The sequence below is a fragment of the Zosterops lateralis genome, assembly GCF_965231275.1.
Source record: "Zosterops lateralis genome assembly, chromosome: 3".
Classification (NCBI taxonomy): Eukaryota; Metazoa; Chordata; class Aves; order Passeriformes; family Zosteropidae; genus Zosterops; species Zosterops lateralis.
Window position 1 is genome coordinate 98,816,031 of NC_139764.1, and position 20,230 is coordinate 98,836,260.

The following is a 20,230-nucleotide window of genomic DNA, read 5'->3' on the forward strand; positions in this document are numbered from 1 at the left end:
AGGGGAGAGAGGGAGAAGGGACTCCCATTTCTAGAACGAGAAGGATCGCAGTGTCCGGCTGGGGCCGTGAGGGCCGCTCCGGGCTCTCCCCTCGCTCGCTCTCTCCTCTCCCCTCGCTCTCTCCGGGCCCTGCGCCGCCGCCGCCCCGGCCCCCGGAGCCCTCACGGCGCCGGCCCCGCCCCCGAGCCCTCCCGGCCAATGGGGGCGCGGTGGCCCCGCCCCTCGGGCGGCGGCAGCCAATGGGAGGCGCGGCGCGGTGCGCGTCCACCTGCGGCTGCGGGAGCACCTGAGCGGGCGAGAGGAGCCGACAAAACTCGTCGGAGCGGCGGGTGCGCGGCGCTGCTCCTCCCGACCCGCCCGGCCAGTCCTGCCGCCCGCTCCTCCGCCAGACATGACACAGGACTACGACAAGTGAGTGAGCGGGGCGGGGGAAGAAGTACCGCGGCCGGTCCGACCGGTGCCGCCGCCCCGCCGAGGGGCTGCGCGCGAGGGGCTCGCCGCCCGGGGGCCGGGCCGGAGCGGCCGCTGTCGGGGCCCGCCCCCCCGGCTGCTCTCCCTCGGGGGAGCGCCCGGAGGCGCGGCGGGGCGGTGCGGGGGGAGCGGGGGCCCGGCCCGGGGAGGGGGGCCCGGCCGGCAGCGGGGCGACCCCGGCGGCCACCCCGCCCCGCGGGGCGAGCGGCGGGGCCGGGCCGGCTTTGAAACCCGACACCGCAGCGGGGCGTGGGCCGCCCCCCGCCCGCCGGGCCGCGCCTTAAATGCGGGCGGTGGCGGCGGCGGCCGCGCCGTCGGGAGGAGCTGCCGGGCCCAGCGAGCCGGGCCGAGCCCCCGCGCCGCTGCCCGGCGGCCGCAGCCGCCCCCATGGACTTCTACGAGGCGCATCCCTCGGGCAAGGTGGACTTCGGCAGGTAAGGGCGGGTGCCGGCCGGCTCGGCCGCGACCACCCCGGAGTAGCCGAAACCGGGTCCTGAAAGAGTTAAACCGAGCTCGAGGTGTGTGTATTCCGTAACTCTTTGGTGTTGAGTACGAGACGTCGCCTTCAAGCGGATCCCAGGCTGTGTTTACGGACTCGGGTCTGTTGCCGCACTTGTCACCGTGTCCCTCTGCTGACAGTGGACACCCGAGTGCCAGAGAATGGGGTAAACGCTGAAGTGATTTGACATCAAGAACCGATTTTAAAATTTCTATACTTTGAATGATCAGTGACTCAAATGCACTCTTTTCCTAGGGAACGTGTAGGATTTTAAACCCAACTTTTTGTTTCAACGTGCCACTTTCTAGGAAGAGGACTCCTGTGCAGCAGCTCGCTAACTCATGCGTGCGGTTGGGAGTTTTCACGGGTGTTTTTATTTCCAGTGACACTCAGCAGAGGGGACTGTAGAGTTGGGTACTGCACTGGGGTTTTCTGGCACGCAGACGGCAGTGACAGGAGTGCTCGGCGCTGCCCCAGCGTTAGAGGTGTGTGCTCTGTCAGGGGCAGGCACAGCACGGCTGGCAGCGCTCAGCCTCACACGGTAAATTGCAGGGTGAGAGACAGCACGGCTGGTCCTGCATCAGTGAGGGAAGGAGGAATAGTTTCTGTGGTCTGAACACACAACACCGGAGGCTGGGGAAGCCTCAAAGGCAAAGAGAGAGTCTGTGCTTTTTGTAGTGTTCGTCTGCTTCCACTGTGGTCATGTGCAAAGTAAAATTGGGAAATTATTAGAACTGCTGTGTGAAGCTTAATTTTCTGCCTCTGCTGAACTTCTACTACTCTGTGAGCAGACCAGCATGCCAGTTACCTTACAAAACTTAGGAAAAAAAATGTGTTTGCCTTCTCTTATTAACACGTTCTCATTTTCTTGAAAGAAGCTGTGGTTCTCCTAAAGGAGTGAGTTCCTGCCAAACATTGTACTTTTCTTGATCATTCTGTAGATAACTTTTTCTGTGCTTTCTGGGGTGGGTGGGTTACCTGTAGGGCAATGTGCATTGAATTTGGGTGTTTCAATGGCAAAGAAATCACACAAACATACATAGATCTTGCATTCACTAGGCTTCTGGTTATTTAGTGCTTTTGTTCTCACTGTTTTTGGTTCTGTCTCACTATTTTCCCTTCCCGTGTGAGTGTTGTGTTGCTGGAGGTAATCAGCTTAGTGGTCTTGTGAGTTCAGCAAGGCTGACTTAGCCCTTCAGCTTGGCGGGGATGGATCAAGGGAGCTGCACCCAGGTTACTTCAGCTGCCTTTTTCTCTGTGAGTGAGTTTAAGTGGAGGATTTTCCCCTTTGCTATGGAAATTCGAAGTTTCTTTTATCATATTGTATAAGAACAGGAGCTTGTACCGGGTCCTTAAAGAATATTCTGCTTTGTCTTCTCTGGGTCACCTTAGTTTTGATAGAAAGTAGCTGCTCTCAATTCCAGAGGTATCTGCCTTTGGGTGTCTGTGTCAGTGTGTACACAAATACCTATGAAGACCTGAAGAAAGGGCTTGGCGCAAAAACTTGTCTCTTTTGTCATTTTTGTTTGCTCTTCTTCTAACTACATAATACTGATTTATGGCCATGAAGGGCTCTTATGAGTCCTGGAAACTCCCACTTGCTTTCAGTGCCTTCAGCTCAGCCAGGCTGTCCGATGGCAGCTCAGTGGGGTGACTTGTGTAACTGATAAAACATTGAATGCGTAATTTGCTTTGCAATCTTTTTGGTAGAAGGTGGTGATAAATGTAGGATACTGCTAAGCTGCTTATAGTGATTAGAGTATTTCACAACTTTCTATTTCACAACTTTTTGTATTTGTGGTATACTTCAGTCTCTGAATGTATCTGGGTAAATAGATGAAAAGAAGGATTCACTACTAGGAGAAGGATGTGAAGGTGGTGGAGGACTTTCTGTGGGATTAGTTGATTTTAAATAATTACTTTTCTATTTTAACTATGACCAATTCACTAAAAATGTTGTTTGGGATTATTAAGGAAAATAAAAAAGCCTCCCCTTCTCCCCCAGCTCATCTGCAGTAAACTAATGTTAAACTTGGACTGGAAAGAAAACTGAACTGTTTCAAAAGTCAGATTTAAACATTATCTTGAGCTGACTTAAAAGATGAAGCAGCATATGTTTTACCAATAGAACCAAAAAATATTAAGTTGTCTAGGCTGGCAGGACAACATTTTCTACACATCTTGCTTTTGTCCATGAACAGAATGTCCAAGCCATTTTGGGGTTTGTTGGTTCCCAGCAATCTCCAAATGTTCAGCGTAAATACAATTTTTTATATACATACTATAGCACAAAGGGAGTAACTCAGATTTTTTTCCTTTTTCTTCACTCATTTGAGTATGTGTGCTGGATTTTTTTTCAGCAGTAACCAGACAGTAAGTTGATTCTTTTTTCCCTTGTCAGAAAAAAACACTGCCAAATTAATTTGAACTCCCCTTTACCAATTTCCCTATGTCATCTGTAACTTATCAGTAGCTTCTAGGTGGTGTTTTTAGATCTGAGAGTGAAGACATTTGAAAGCACTGGAGAAAAGTGATGTTTCATTAATACACATTTTCTGGTTCCACATGACTGGGTCAGGTTGTAGCTTGGCAGTGTTACATAGGATGTACTGGAGGCGTCGTAGGTGTTTGGCTAGAAAGTGAATAACTCTTTCTGGGTTGGATTCAGAGCATGAGCAGGTCAGTTGTACTCTTACATGGCTTTATCTTTTTGTAGAGGCTAGTGTAATCCATCTGAGTTTGGCCAAATTAATCCTGATTTACTCTGAGCATGAGTGAGATCAGAATTAAGTTTCTAGGCTTTTTGTGTTGACTAATCCTTGCAGTACACTGAATCAGAATATGAACCCCGTGAAACTGGGGCAGCTAATTTTGAATGGTTCTCATATGTTCTAACAGGTGGCTTCTTTTTATTTCTTCTTTTTTATGATTCAAGTAAAAGACCCGTGTTGGTTCTTCAGAATGACTCACTCTACTCTCAGAGACGTCCTTACACCAACGAAGATGAGGCCTGGAAAACTTTTCTTGAAAATCCCCTCACAGCAGCTACCAAAGCTATGATGAGCATCAATGGGGACGAAGACAGTGCAGCTGCCCTTGGACTGCTCTATGATTACTACAAGGTACATTGGTGTGGGTTTGCTCTGGCAGCCAGCAGAGCTTGTGTTCCACCTGTGGAAAAGGTGTCATTTGCTAGAGGATTTTACATAAGCTGTGAACAGATTACAAGGATTTTAAACAATGTGGGTTTTAAATTGAAAAAAAACCTATGTCTCTTGTGCTGAAATTTTGTTTTATTTTTAGCTCTGTAAAATAAGATCCCCAGATCTTGATCTAAAAGTTAAGCACTTTGCTACTTTTCAACTTGAGTAGCACTTTTTCTGTTGACCCCAGGTTCTGCAAGAGGCAATGTGTTATAGAAATAGTCATAAAGAATGACATTTTAGGACTGTATCCCTCTCTGAATATAAATATACATGGAGAAAGAAACTCCTTTTACTCACATGATCCCTTTTCTGGTGGACCTTTGGGTTTTGCTGGGGCCTTGTTGTGTTACTTTAGGCTCAGCTGGTACTAAGATACAATTACAGGTTTTTGGTGGTATGTGGGGCAGAAGTGTCCACCTGAAAGAGTTGCTGTCTGCATCCCTCTAACCCTCAGTGAGCTTTGACTGCTGTAATCTGTTAATCCTTTGATAGCAGTGATTGTCTTCCCCAGTGTTTGTGGTCTTCTTGGGTACATGTGCCTTCCTAGATGCTCACAGCTGAACTGAGTAGTCAGAGAACATTCTGGTCTGCATGGAGTGCATTTTGCTGAGCTTTGTTTCCTGAATACCAAAAGTATAAGCGAGGGTAGTTATCTCTAGCCAGGTCAGTGGAGACCAGCAGGCATTTCCAGGCAGGGAGGGGTCCTGCTTGTGTTGAGATGCCTTATGTGTTATGGTGGCGTGGCTCACCAGGTGGAGGTGCCTGTTTTTTCTTTGCTGAGCGTGCAGGAAGGCCAGGAGGCTGACTTGGCTCTCCTGCCTGGCACTGTGGCTTGTGTCTTTTAACAGGTAGTGAGTGCAGTTGCCAGCCTCAGTTATGTTCTTCAAGCGCTAGGAGAGATTGCCTGGCACAGACAAAACTCTTGCCTGCCCTTTTAAGAGTTGAACATGTCTTACATATTGAAATATTCTTGTAATGCTTAATATGGAGATTAACACTCCACATACAACAAAATGCCACAGACTCACTGATGTGGATGTTATTCAGCTAGTTTTGTGAGAAAACCACCTTTCTGCTTTGTACTTGTGCTTGCTATGCTTTTGGGAAAAAAAACCAAAAAAACTCAACAATATGCTTTCACCAGAGCAATTTTAATCCACAAGATCAATTTTGATTTCTAAACCTGCCGATTACAAAAAGAATGTTGATGTTGATCCTCCATGCTCGGCAAAGCAGAAGGGATTTGCTGTACATTAATGCCTAATTCAGGGTTTCTTCTTATGTTTGGGTATCAGTGGGTGTATAGAAAAAATTGGTGGAAGAACAGGTATGCTACACACTTGGGTAAAGCAGAATGGCTGGAAGTTGAAAGATTTATTGAGGGCTGTTGTGGAGTAATCTTATAGAGGGATGACGTCGAGGCATTTCTAATACGCCCCTTCTGCATATTAAAGGCAGCTGATGAGATCACCTTCCTATTAAAAACACAAAACAGTAAAACCAAAAACCTTTTCTTTCCTTCCATCTGACTACTGGGCTTGCATAACTGTGGTTAGTAAGGCCTTATAGGAAACAAATTTTTGTTAAAAATTCTTTTGGAGGTATTGGCCAAATGCAGCTCGGAAAACCCTTCTTTTTTGGTGACTGGTGTTTGCCTCCCAGCAGTCTCCAGCTAGAGGTTCTCTAAATTTTGCTGTTTGCTGTGGGGAATCTTAACAGTTCTGGTGTTTCTGGGGATTCCAGGTAATGTGTAAGAACGAGGACATAATTTTCAGGCAGGGCTGTGTAGAGAAGAACTGTTTGTGCCAGTGTGCCCTCAGCCTTTGTGTTCATGCTGAAGTGGTGGTTCCTCACCCTGGACCCAGGCTGGCAGGATCTGAGCAGATTTCAGTGGAGGAGAGTGGTGGGAGTTCACTCCTCTGTACACACACCAGAAGATGTTTGCTTTGCTCATTCAGGAGGCGTGATGAGGGTGACAAAAGTCCTGGGCCTTACGTGTGGGTTGGCAGGAGAGCTTGTGTGAACTTGCTGTGTGGCTGAGGGGACCTGAGCACTACGGGCTTGTGCCAGCAGCTGCAAGAGCTTTTTGGGTTGCTGGAGTACTGATTATGTGCTCCATGCAAGGAACTGAGCCACCACAGCTCCAATAGTTCACCTTCTCCTGTGTGCCTTGGCCTTGCAGTGCAGCAGGAAAATGGCATGTACATGGGCATTGATTGATGTTGTATTTTCAGGGCAAATGCTGTCCGTAGCATAAAATACAAGGAGCAATACTGAGCTGTCTTAAATTCAGCTCAAAATCTTAAACATTTTGTTTATAAAAGATTTAATATAGTTTGGGCCAGTGTGTTTTGTGTGGCCATGCACAAATATGAGCTGTAGTATCTCAATATGCTTATTGGACGTGATGCTCCCCAAATTCCCTGATCACTGAGGAGAAAGGAGAGCCTCAAGTGGTCTTAGAGGGAACGGCCTAGAGAGCACATGTCCTTGGGGAAATGGTATTGATCAGCATCCTTTCACAAGCTTTGAGCTCATCCAGCAAGCTGAACTCTTGATAGCCTGCAGAGGGGAGAACCTGCACTGCCAGCAAACCTTGGGAAATCTTCTTGGTCCTGCTCACCCCAGTAGTGATGCTCCAGCCATGGATGGATGGTTTTCTGTACTGGTGTTCTCACCTGGTGCTGGCAAGAGCTTGGGGCTGACACAGGTGACTGAGTTGGCTACATAGGGATCTGTGGGGCATCTCCTGGGGTTGGCCTGGCATCCCAAAGCCATGTGAGCATGGGTTAAGCTGTAATGCAAATAATGACTGGCATCCAAAGCAAATTTTAAGGAGTTTTTTTTTTTTTTTTTTTTTTGTATGGGACGAAGAATAGAATTATATTATGTCTTAAATTTCCCAGGTTCCAAGGGAGAGGAGATCTTCAACAGCTAAGCCTGAGGTAGAACATCCGGAACAAGACCATAACAAAAGGTATTATTTATTATTGTTGCTTCTCTGTTTCCTCCCTTCCCTCCTACACCATCAAAGCTGCTGAAAGAAGGTAACTTGCTGCACTGTGGTGATGTGCTGGAAGGAGAAGTGGTTAGCTTTTACTCTGTGCCTCAGATTCCTGTGTTGCCCCCAGGAACAGGGTGGGGATTGAACCATGGTGTGGAGAGTTGGGGCTCAAACTGCTGCTCAATGACATCTATCTACTTTTAGTGTGCTGATGTCATATAGTCAGCCAGGCAAAAGCTGCTCTCTAACATTAGGCACAGCCTGGTAGTGCAGGCACCCCCAGGCTGTGGTGACTGGTGACACTTCTCATTTTTTATGCAGTTACTTCAGTAGCTCTCTGCTGATTTTTGTTCTCAGGCAGCAGCAGTGTTGCTGTTTCATGTGTGGGCCAGTTGGGAAGGACTTCCAAGTACTTGTGATTTGGTTTTGTATTTTTAGGGGACTTCCTTTATATCCTCTGGAACTTCTATCTTTCTTCCCCTGCCTGCCTTCCTTCTCTTGTGCCTCCAAAGCAGATGATCCCGATTAGGTGAATATAACAAATGGGAAGTTCACTCAAGCCAGGCTTCTAATCCTACCATCCTCTCTTCCTTTGGACAGACTAGAATGCTTTAAGGACCTGAGGTGAGGTTTTGTGGTCTGGCTGAGCTGCTGGGGTGACTTCTTGTGAAGAAAAGCAGGCTGGTTCCCAGCCATATGTTCCCACTGCACCTCTTGGACCAGATTGGGTCTCACACTGATCCATCACCAAACAGGGAAAGAAAAGGTGGCTCATTTTTTGCCAGCCAGGCAAGCTGAACTGGCTCATCCAGGAGGCAGGGGAATGTCAGAATTGGTGTAAAGGAGAGGGCAGGACCACTTTGTGGGGAGAGAGAAAGGGAGGGCAGGCTGACTTAGTGGCTACTAGCTATGTCAGCTCAGCCACAGATCACAGTGTTGTCCTGGCAGAAATGAGTGTGGTGGGGTGGAGAGTGGTGAGTTATGCAAACCACTCCCAGGAGTCTTGGTGTGGATTTTCTTGGGGGGTTGTGCATGAAACGAGGGGTGTAATTTTCCTACTAGTGCTTCCTGTGTGGTGCACAGTCCTGGGGCAGAGGAGCAGCAACCTTGCTGTCAGTCCTTCTCCCTCTGCCAAAGAGCAGCTTTGTGGAGCCTGTGTCTGCCGGTGTGTGGTGGGAAGTGCTTCGTTTTGGACTGCTGTTTTCCAAGCAGTGAGGATCTGGGCTGTGAACCCTCACCCTTTGCTCCAGGGTAATTCATCTCCAAAGTGGGATGGTTAACAGTGGGAGAGGAGTTCTGGGGTTTTTTTAATGAGTTTCTCAGCTTTTCAGGTTAGGATTGAGCTGTTTTGCACAAGCAGGAGAGTTTGTGTCAGCTGTCCTTATCCAAAAGGCTGAAAAGCTTCTCTAGCTCTTGTTCAATGAGAAAATAAGCTGTATAATTTATGCCTGATTTCTTTTTGCCCTTTTAAGGAACAGCATCCCAAATGTGACAGAACAGTCGCTCATTTCCACTGGAGAAAACAGAGTCCAGGTTCTGAAAAATGTGCCTTTCAATATTGTCCTTCCACATACCCCCCAGATGGGCATGGACAAGCGAGGCCACCTGACCACCCCTGACACGACGGTGACCGTTTCCATTGCCACGATGCCCACGCATTCCATCAAAACAGAGACGCAGCCCCATGGCTTTGCTGTGGGCATCCCGCCCAGCGTGTACCACCCAGAGCCGCCCGAGCGCGTGGTGGTCTTCGACAGGAACCTCACCCCTGACCAGTTCACTTCCAACACCCAGCCCCAGAACTCCCAGAGGCGGACACCGGACTCCACCTTCTCAGAGACTTTCAAGGAGGGTGTGCAAGAGGTACCAAGAGAGGCAGTTGCTCTGTGTGTGTGTGTGTCTTGATCTGGGTGGAGAGATCCAATTCTGTCTTTAGCTGTTCTTGTTACATGAGCCAGGAATCTGTCCAGTGGCTTAGAAATAGAAGACTTTCTCAGAAAGGTGCATAGTTAAAACTTAGTAAATAAAACCTTCACAACACGAAATCATTATCAAAAGCAAATGACGAATCTTACTAGTGACAGAGGCTTTGGCTTGCAGGGTGTTGAAATAGTTATCTCAATCCATAGAGCCAGGTTTTGCAAGAGTTCGGCACTTGGTGGTGCCTTTGCAGGTACCAAACTGAAGCGACTGTATGTAAGCTTCCTTACTGCCAGTTTCTAGGTGTGGTGTGTGTCCATGGAAAACAGTTGGATTATGTAGGGCCCTTGAGTGAGAAAATCTGTGAATTTTGTTTTATGATACCAACTGAAAATAGCGGTGTAACCATGTTTTGATGTTTTTAAGCCAAACCTCAAGGAGCTGTGTAGCTATGCCCTTTGAGATTTGCCCTTGGGAAAGTGTTAAAACTTTGCCCTAAGCTGACTTGGAAGGCTTACGAGATGTTGTGCTTAGCTGACACCCAAAAGTTTTGGATTAAAACAGTTTAAGTGTCCTGTTTGTTCAAACCAAAAATCAGTTATTATCTGGTGAACAATTTGCCTGACAGGAGTTCCATGATAAGGAGCATCTATTTAATACTGAATTTTTTTGTTGCTACAATGTTAATTGTTGTTTTGTCTACTCCAGGTTTTCTTTCCTACTGAACTGAATCTCCGAATGGCCAACATGAATTCAGAAGATTATGTTTTTGACAGCATTTCTGGGTAATGATTTAAGGCCCTCATTTTCCTGTATCCTCCTATTCTCTTAGTTGTCCATGAGCAAGCAGTACAACTCATGCCAATTTGCACCAAGTCACAGGTGGATTTTGGGGGGGCTTGTGGATCTCAAACCCACAATTATATCTGCTTATTTGAATTTCACAGTTGAAAATTGTAGCTTTAAAGAAAACAAACATTTTAAGGAAAACTACCTATAGTATGGGAAATACCACCCAGCTTCAGTTATGGTCCTTGCGCCAAATCTGTGTCCCAAGGGAAGGTGCAGTGGTGTCTGGGAATTTGCTTCCAGCTGTGCCCCCCTCCCTGGTCTGCTTGTCTTGCTCTCACTCTGCTGGAAATCTACAGCAGAAACAGGAGAACTAAAACTCATCTGAACTCCAGAGGAGGGGAGCTAATTAGTTTGCAGTTGACCAAGAGGGCAGTGGCCACTGAGTAGCTTATTAGGTTGTGCATTTAATTAAATTGCTAATAGATACTTTTCTGTTCCATGAGAGCAGCGTGCTGCTCACAAGCCTGAATAGGGACCTTCCAGTCTCACCTGCTGATACGTCTTAGGATTTAGCTTGCCAAGAGCTTCTCTTAAATGTTCATTCATGAAGGAAATGGTTGAAAAAGGGGCTCATCCTGTTTTGCAACTTCTTTGCCTGTTGATGGCTTAATGAGTCAACTAACGACTTTGGAATTTCTCCAAATTAAATGTGGAAGGTTTAATCAGCTTTCCAGGAAAATGCCTTAGCAATCACTACACTCTTCACTCTATAGGAATAACTTTGAATACACTCTGGAAGCCTCCAAGTCTCTCCGACAGAAGCCTGGGGACAGCACAATGACTTACCTGAATAAAGGTCAATTTTACCCAATCACACTGAAAGAAGTCAGCAGCACTGAAGGAATCCATCACCCCATCAGTAAAGTCCGAGTGAGTGGCAGCACTTGTGGTTTCTTGGGAAGGAGGGTGTGTATGATGGTAACCTTAAACTCTCCCAAAGTGCAGTAATCTAGACCAGAGCATCAGCACAAAGGCCAGCTTACCTGCGCTCTTACGTCAGTGTTCATTCCTTTGCTGTCCACCTGCTGCCAGACCAACCCAGCCTGGCTCAGACTGTTAAGAAGTAGTGTCAGCACTTGTGTAAAGGTGATGCAACACCTGGAATGAGATCCTTGAATTCTAGTTAGGAGAGCAGTTCTTCTCATCTCTGTTTATGACCCAGAAAGTGCTGTTGTCTGCCTTCCTGTTTGGCAGCAATATACTGTATAGGTATACAGGTATACTGTGGTGCCTCAAGTGGGAAAGCCTAAAGCTCCAAACCAAATGTATTCTCTGGCCTTTCCTCTATTTTTCTTTCATGTATTTGTTCGTTTGTTTTTTATTTAATCTCTCCCTCTCTTCTTTCAGAGTGTTATTATGGTTGTGTTTGCTGAAGACAAAACAAGGGAAGATCAGCTCAGGCACTGGAAATACTGGCACTCAAGACAGCACACAGCCAAACAAAGATGCATTGACATAGGTAAGGAACACTCTCATTGCTGATGTCAAACTTCAGACCTAATTCCTTGGCAAGGTTCAGTTTTCTGCCAAAGCTTTGTTATTTTAAGGAACTTCTGGATCACTCTCTGCTATCCATAGTTTCGCTGAAAGCCCGAAGACAGTTTGTGTTTGCTTGGAGTTAATGCTGTAGTTTTTAAGACTCATTAAAGAGGCTGATTTTTTTGGAGGATTTTGATTGGTGGGGTTTGGGGTTTTTTATTGGGAGATCCAACAGTCCCCTACAGACAACAGGTTTTTTTAGGATATCCTGATGCTTGTAGCTAAATCACAGCTTGTAGTCCCAGTGGCTGTCCTAAATACTGTGTTTCTTCAAAGGACAAGATCCTCATAGAAAAACCTCAAGACTAATGATCCTCCTTCCCACAGCTTTGCTCACAACTCATCTTTGGTACATGTAAAAAAAGAAAACACTGCAAATTTCCACTTGCCTACAGACAAGGCTGAGGCTGGCTGGGTTCCAGCCTTCTCTGGCTGAAGGCTGGGTTGTGCTCCTCGTCCCTTCCTTCTGTGAATCAAAGCAGGGATTAATCACTTGGCACTTAAAGCAGACGCGATGCAAATCTTTGTTTGTTATTGAAGGAGTTTTATTGAGAGCTTATGTCCTTGCCATACAGGGTAGAGTTTCCCGCACATAGCATGTTATGGCACAGAACACGTGATACTTAAGATGCCTTTCTCACTGGGTTTTCTAGTTTAGAATTTTTGCAAGTCCCATTTTTCTCCTTCCCCCTTTTTGTTGAGGATTTTTTGTGTGTGAGAACCATTTCCAACCTCTTTAAAGATCCATTCCTAAGGTACAGTTCAGCTTTTTTTGCCCCCAAGGGGCTGCTGAAGAGTTACAGTTTCTGGCTGTTCCAAGTGATTTAAGGATTCAGGTGATATCTCCTCTTCCTCTCCCTCATGAACCCTTCTTTCTAACAGCTGACTACAAGGAAAGCTTCAACACCATCAGCAACATCGAGGAGATCGCGTACAATGCCATATCCTTCACCTGGGACATCAACGAGGAAGCAAAGGTATGTGACCATTATTATATTTCCTGTCCTTTTAGCAGATTCAGGGGCTGGCTGGGGGAAGGGAAGGGTGTGTGGCCTACCTAGTGATTAGCATGTAACAAGTTTGTTTACTCTCCTACATTAGGCAAAACCTTCTGGCTATTTCTTAAGAGGGTTTGCATGTGCAACTGGGAGAGCTTTGCAACCGCTGTAGGGTTCTTGGCAGAAGTGGCTCCCTGAGAGACATGCACTGACAGAAGGAAGCCCTGAGCGTGTCCTGAGCAGGTGGCGGTGTGATGGAGTGTAGCTGGGCTTGGCACTGAGCACCACCTCCCCAAGGGTCCCCGTGGGGGCCAGGGGGCACCTGCTGGCTCCAGCCATGGGCTTGCCTTCACCAGAGAGGGAGCAGCTGTGGCCTCTGAGCTCCCAAAGCATGTGTTGCTTAAACCGCACATCCCAACACCCAGTGACCTATTTCAAAGTAGAGCAACCTCCTGGTGAACTCTGGTTTGATCTTTCCTCAGAACTGTGGGTGCTTTTGTAGGTGTGTAGGTACAGGAAGCTTCCCTAGCTAGTAGCTAACTGTTTGAGCCACTCTGGCTTCTGGAAAAAAGGCTTGTTCAGCTTCTAGGTTCAAGGAAAGCAGGTCAAAGCATGGAGCCAACTCAGTTCTAAAGGCATTTCTCACTGGTTAGTTGCTGGAGTCAAAGCGAGGGAGTTTTCTTTCGAGAATTTCATTACTGCCTGGATTTTCTTTAAAAATTTGGAATAGTTTCCATCCGTTTTTTGAGACTGGCTGTTTCCTTGGCAGTACCTAGTAACTGGTACCAGCAAGCAGTACCAATAGTCACCAGTATCATGGGGAAAAAGACTGATGACTGCAGAGTGCCATGTCTAGGGAGACCCTGGCTTGGGGGGACATGGGAATTCTCAGCAAACACAGGTCCTTCTCTGGAGCTGTGTGTGCTCTGCAGGAAGAGCAAGGGCTGGTGTCACTGCACAGAGCTTGGTGTCACCGCAAATAGTTCTCTGTCCTGCACAAGGGCTGTGGAGAAAATGTTGTATGGGGACTGCTGTTAGGTTTCAGCTCTGTAGGAGAAGTTTGGGATGCTTAGGAGACAGCAGTGAGGAGCTGTGTGTATGCTGCTGCCGAAAGTGCTTCTTTGCAGCCTGTGGGACATTACTTGTGAGGCTGGTGTTGGGTGCCAGGATTCCCTTTTCACCAGATTAGGCTTCAGTCAGGTTGAGAGGGCTGGCAGGGGGGGCCTTATCTGCTGGAGGATGCTAAAAGGCTGACAGAATTTCTAAAACATGGAGCACTTCACTTTGTGAACAAACAGCAGAGCTGTCAAAAGGAGTCAGTAGGTATTATCCTGCTGCCATAGCCAGTCAAACATTTAACAAACCTGGGTAGTTGGTGTCTATGAGGTATGCAAAGGCTTAGGATTTGCACACGGGGGTCGACAGGGAGAACAATGAAAGTCCTCAAGGAGCTGGAAGCACTTTCTGCAGCTGCCTCTCTGCCGGCTGAGCCACTCTGCAGCAGTAGGGATGGGCCACTAACCCAGGAGCAGGGCTCACAGCTGGTGCTGAGAACTTTGTGGCTGCCCCAAGGAAAGCCATTCCTTCCTACCTTGGCTATTGCCAAGTTACTCTACAGACCCCTCAATGAATAGTTTCAGTCTATAATGAAATTGCCAATAGCATCTTGAAAAGATCTAAGGACCCTCATGGTGATATTTCACCTTGGGGCTGAACTTCATGGGATGAAGTGCTGTGGGAAACTGTGAGACAGACTGGTTTTTTAGCTACAGAGGCAAATTTGCTTCCAGATTCACAGTCGTAGTGTGTGAGATCCATATTCTGGGAGTCCTGGATTATATGAACTTTCAGAGGTGACTCTTGATACCAAATGTGCAAGCTTTGACTCCTGGAATCAGATTCATACTAAGACAAAAATACTCTCGACTTCAGTATTTAAAGAATTGGCATTTTTAGCAAGTGCTTCATGTGCTTAAGTGTCTGTTTAACTTCATTTTTTCCCCTGAGTGGATGTGTTTTGTCAATGACTGAATTTCTCACCAGAAGAGCTGCAGTTCTTTCTCAAGTTCTGTGATCTTATCAGGAGATGTCTGAGCCAATTTCAACAATTTTTATTGCATGGTTCATTTACCTTGTATGTTCTTGCTCTCTCTCTTTTCCTTTCCCTCCCTGCTCCCCAACCCCTGACAGCAGTCTTAAAGTTTATGAAAAAGCAGGGAATAGAAAGAGCCGAGTTTCTGATGTTAGAGAAATTCCTTCACAGTAATAAATACAGTGTTTTATATTTAATAACAGCAGAAGTGATGCATAGACAGTATGCTTACCCAGGCAGCAAGCCTTGATCATTAGAAATTTGCTTCCTGAGCCCTGGAGTTACTTGGACCAGAGCCAGGTGATTCTTCTGGGCTTGCTGTTTCTCCTCTTTCCCTCTTCCTTTGCCTCCACAGTTTGCTGTGGGAATGATTTGATCCTGTGCAGCCATGTCAGATGGGAGGTGATGAGACTCTGTCTGGGATTTCTGGATGTAGTTACTCATTTGGACACACAGGGTATGGGTCAGATTTAGGGCAGAAATAGCATATTATCACAAGGAGTTGCCCTTAGCAGCTCTAGGACCCAATACTTGCCTTCTTGTGGGAGTGTACAGGAATATTGCACCTCTGCCACTGTGTCTGTTCAGGAGGATGTCACCTGTCTGAGAGTGCTTTGCCAGTGCCCTTGGGACACTAAGGGGGTTTAGTAAACTGCACCTTTCTGGTAAAGAAAAGGGCTTTTCATACAATACAAGTCGTGTGCTCCTTCCATAGCAAGGAAAATTGTGTGGATTTTGCAGCTGTGGATTTGTGGGATGGAAAAAGGATGTCTGAGATGCCTTCAGTAACAAGTATTTCCCATTTCCCAGTTGCATTGTGCAGGGAGCGCTGAGAGCAAGGCCAGGGCTCTGAACACATCAGACGAGCCTGGCTCTGCACAGCTGGAATTGTCCCACAGCTGCCTGTGTTGGTGTGCTGATCCTGAGCCCTTGGGTGTAGAAACCAGGAGTATTTCATGCATGACAGACACTTCCCACTCTGGGATCAGACCCGTATCCATGGATTTCAGAGCAAATGTGCTTCTCTCTGGCAGCTCCTCTCTGCCCTCTTCTGTTGTTTTGGGACATCACAGGAGCTGCTGGAAGCAGCCACTTCATAGCAGAGGCTGGTTTAAGTGTTCTCTGACCTTTGCAAGAGTGTGTTCAAGCTGGAAAAAGGCCCAGGATCCAAAGCCTCCTTGCTCTGAGACACTGAAGGGAGCGAAGGGTGGGGAGGAAGGCCAGACTTCGAAAGAGGCTACCTGCCCTGGAGTGGTGCTGTTGAGATTTGGAGGAGAGTGAGGTCAGGATTAGAGAGATTGTCAGGAGACACTGCAGAGTGGGGAAGCTGTGATTCCGGTGGGCTTTCAGTGTCTGTATTAGAGGTGAGGTCCAATCCCGTCACCTGACAGAGCAGGGGAGGGGAATAGTTGAAAGAGGAGACAATCAATCGTGCTTTGTGAGAAGAAAAAGGAAGAGGGTGGACTAGAAAATTAGTTGATGAACTGGTAAATTGTTGAATGAGGTATTTAAGAAAGCCAGTGTAGCTACTCAATCAGGAGCCATCCTGCTTGAGTGAAAGCATGATCTGATGAGTCTGATGAGATGTGTACCTGATACTCACTTGCATGCAACAGGTAATGCTGGAGTTACCCTGAGGCTTGTGGAGACTTCAAACAGTTTCCCACCCCATGATGGATGTCTGCCGTGGGCAGACAGTCGAGGTGGGGTTCTTCTCCTGCTAAGAAGCTTTTAGATGTCTGAACACAAGGTTGTCATCTTTTGCGTCTATGACTTCATTAGGGACAGGGTGTCTAGAGCTGGAATGCAGCTTTCTCTAGAGTTGTCTGCCTCTTCTTGTTGATTGAGCAGGCTTGGCTGTCTTTGAAATGTGAGGATGTTAGAATTAGGGAATAGGAATTCTTGCAGCCCTTTTTGTGTCTTTGTCCCTCATGTCAGTCAGAAGAAGCGGTTGTAGGTTCAGGTCATGAGTTTTGAGACTGGGATCCATTTCTTTCCAGGTCTGTACAACATGCCAAGCTCTCCTTTTCTTGTTTGGTACCCAATAAAAGTCTTTCAATGAAAATTGCCACTATGTGTGCAGTTAAATGCACATTTCATACTGCTCTTCGTAATACTGGCTGTTGTCCTGTTATCTCTGCTGTGTTACCCGTTAGACTGCAAAGCAAATTCTGTCCCTTAACTCTGGCCTGGGGACATGGCCTGCTCTCAGGTCAGTGGCAGTTGAACAATCTGGACAGATTGGTTTCACCAGGGTTGACTGGCTTTGCTGGCTCTTGCCTTGCTCAAATCTTCTCTGAGCTCTTGACCTGTGGAGCAGGAGGGTTGGGGCTTCTGTTGTCTGAACAGGGCAAGTTGTTGTCTCCACAGTGACACTGCAAGAGCCCCCCTGCCCGTTTCTGTAGCTCTGACAAGGCAAGGATCTTGCCCTTGTGCTGGGGCACCCCTTCTGTGCTTCCCAACGAGTCCCTTCTGAAAAGCAGCATTGCTTCCACCAGCAGCTCCCAGAGAAGGGCCTCCGTGGAGGTCTTTGGTCTGGCTTACTTTAGGCTGGGTAATGGGACTGTAGCCAAAAATGATGTCACTACACATTAAGGGTTCTATTGTCCTCCTACTCCTTCCCTCCAAAAAAAAAGGGCATTGTAAGCCAGATGCTCTCTGTGAAAAGACCCTTTCTACTAAAAGGGAATAAATACATGGAGAGAGGGTAACAGGCATTTTGATCTTGAGAATATCATGACAGAGCTTTTTGCCACCTTTTCACCAAAGGGAAGATGCTGTGGTGTCTCTGAAATGATGCCCTGAATGACAGAGCAATTAAACAGTGCTTCTTTATTACTTTTTTTTTTTTGGTCCAAAAAGACTGGAATGGTCCTAATATTATGGTAATTTGCATCTAATTTGGGATAGCCTTTCAAAATAGAAAATTAGGCAATGAGGGTGGTCTTCTTGGCAGATCCTTTCATGTGTTGGCAAGATTACTTTGTTTAGAGGAGTTCAGATTTTGGAGAGGGTGGATCTCTTGCTACAACTTGAAGTGAGGCTGGGTGGTACACTACTGATTTATTTGAAGAGTTTATTCTAGCATAATCCTCCCTTGGTGTTAACTATAGGAAGAATTTCAGCTTTTTTGATTGATGAATATTGCATACATTTATATGGATGCCTTTGTAATGAAGCAGCAGTCATATGCCTCATTAAAGAAGGTGTTACCACCTTCAGCAGCATTGAGGAGGTACAGGTTTGACTAGTTGGAAATGAAACTATGAAATGTGATGAGTCAAACATACTTAAAGGAAAGAGATTGCTGTGAAGCCAAGGCTGCAGACCACAAATACTTAGGCACAGGTACACGCAGCCTTTGGAGCAGTGACATAGGAAAGTCATAGCAAGTATTGCTTACCTGCCTCTTAACACTGACCTCTCCCTACTCTGTCCTGGGTTTTCTGGAAAACAAGCATATGCCACCCTTGATTTTAAGCATTGCTGACTAGAAGCAAGTTTTCAATTCAGTATTTCTCCTGATCTTGGTGTCCCAAGGATGTACCAGATCACAGAGTGTTTCCCAAAGCTGAAAGAAAAACCTCTTGACAGTAGCTTTTCTATAGAGAAAACTAGGAGGTGATTTTTTTTTTCTTTTCCCTTTTTTCTATTCCTTTTTTAACCTGATGGCAACTCTTTCTTTTCTGCCATTTTTGTGCCTTTGTAGACTTAATTCTCTGTTTTGTGTTTTGTCTATTTTCTTTTTTTTTTTTTTTTTTTTTTTTTTTGAGACTTGTGTTGTTGTTATGAGGAGGTGCATTAAGGGGTTTTTTGGTGTGGTTTTTTTTGTTTGGTTTTTTTTTTGGTTTTTTTTTGTTTGTTTGTTTGTTTGTTTTTTGTTTTTTTGTTTTTTTGTTTTTTGTTGGCTCGTTTGTTTGTTTGGGTTTTTTTCCAACATATTGTCATGATTTTTGCCAAACTACTCTTTTTACTTTCTTTCCAATCAACCTAACAGAAACTGGCCTAGCAGCTTTATCTTAACAAAGCGTGGGGTGGGAGGAAGGATCTGTAGGACTGGGAACCATTATCCCCAGGTTTCCCAGGTGTTGTAAGCAATGACATCCCTATATTTCCTTACCTCAGTACAGATTGGAATAACAATCAGCATTGCTCTTTGTGAGCAGGAATATGTATTTTCCTTTCATTACCATTCATTTTTGTTTTCTTGATGGAGTAAACTTGCTCGGAGGATGTTCTTTATCTGGAGGTGGATCGTATTTCCCACTTGTCATTGCTTGACATGATGTGGGACCCATGATGGCCTCTGTGTCAGTCACCCAGATTGGGAGTGGTAGGTTTGAATGCAAACTAACTCCCCTGGGCTGCAAGCAGGATGGTGCTGGGTCTGCCTGAGCGGAGCTGGAGCGGATGCAGCCCTATCACCCATCTTCCAGACAAGCCTTTTTTGGAGCATCCGATCCCAAAGGCAGGAGGCGGCTGAGGAGCCCACAGGTGCATGAATTGCCCAATTTTTTTATCTCTTTCCTGGCTCACCTCCTGCTGATGCAAAACCTGCGGTGCATGTGGGAGGTGAAGAAATGAATGTGAGAGCAGTAAGATTAGCCACCTCTCAGGTGATCTTACCAAAGTGTGGGTTTGGGGTTTTTTTTCTTTTAAATACAGAATAGTCTTCCCAGCGCTGCTTTCTTAGGACATGCCTTCGTGGATATGTGCAGGCAGACCTGTGCTTGCCCTGCCTGCACTCGAAGCTGCCTGGCTCTCACCCAGAGCCAATCTTGGAAGCCACGTACACACATTGGCGCAGGGTAGTGCCCAGGCTGACAGCTCTGCCTCTTGGAAGGGCTTGGAAGTCTGCTGGTGTACTTCATAAGGCTTTTGGACTGGAGATGTTTTGCATCCAGCCAGCTTGCAGCATATAGGAAACATATGGGGGCAAATCTTTAGAAAATACTCTTTTTTTTCTCTTTGCTGTCTACATTTACATTTCTCCAATCCTTTAGAGAAACCATATGATTTCAGCTATTAGCATTGAACTTACAAACCTTGAGCTGCTGGTTAATTTTTCTTTATGGGAGAGGGAGACACTGCCTTTGTGTCAGGAAAATGGTCTCCAGACCCACTAGAATCCCTTTGCCTACTGTATTTTGGGCATAACATTGAAACTATTTAGCCAAGGCCAAGAAAAGAAGTATCCAGCTGCATTCCCTGGAAAGAAGCTCATTGCATTTTAACTAGTGTCTGGTTCTTGTGTTGTAGGCTCCAAACTCTGTATTCTGTATAAACACAGTCATCCAAAATCAAAAACATCCTGACAATTTTAAGTTGAATATAACACAGACTGAATATAACATGGCCTGGAATGTCTCCTATGAAGACAGGCTGAAGAGTTGGGGTTTTACACCCTGAAGAGGAGATGGCTCTGGAGACACCTTAGAACACCTTCCAGTACCAAAAGGAGGCCTAAAGGAAAGCTGGAGAGGAACTTTTTACAAGGGCTTATAGTGATACAGAGCAAGGGTGAACAGCTTCAAACTGACAGATTCGGATTTGGCATTAGGAGAAAATTCTTCACTGTGAGGGTGCTAAGGGACTGTAACAGGATGCCCAGAGAAGCTGGGGGTGCCTTGTCCCTGGAAGTGTTTAAGG

At 46.4% G+C, this 20,230-nt stretch overlaps 1 protein-coding gene across 1 annotated transcript in view; it reads left to right on the plus strand.

Moving 5' to 3' along the window:
• The first annotated feature begins 311 nt into the window (after positions 1-311).
• GRHL1 (grainyhead like transcription factor 1) overlaps positions 312-20,230 on the plus strand; it is a 41,297-nt gene continuing 21,378 nt past the window's right edge. Inside the window, exons 1-8 of the mRNA XM_083858343.1 lie at positions 312-411; positions 3,906-4,092; positions 7,083-7,153; positions 8,653-9,043; positions 9,809-9,885; positions 10,666-10,822; positions 11,300-11,411; positions 12,374-12,468. Of these exons, the coding sequence (XP_083714469.1) occupies positions 392-411; positions 3,906-4,092; positions 7,083-7,153; positions 8,653-9,043; positions 9,809-9,885; positions 10,666-10,822; positions 11,300-11,411; positions 12,374-12,468 (1,110 nt within the window). The 5' untranslated portion in view covers positions 312-391. The remainder of the gene's footprint in view (positions 412-3,905; positions 4,093-7,082; positions 7,154-8,652; positions 9,044-9,808; positions 9,886-10,665; positions 10,823-11,299; positions 11,412-12,373; positions 12,469-20,230) is intronic.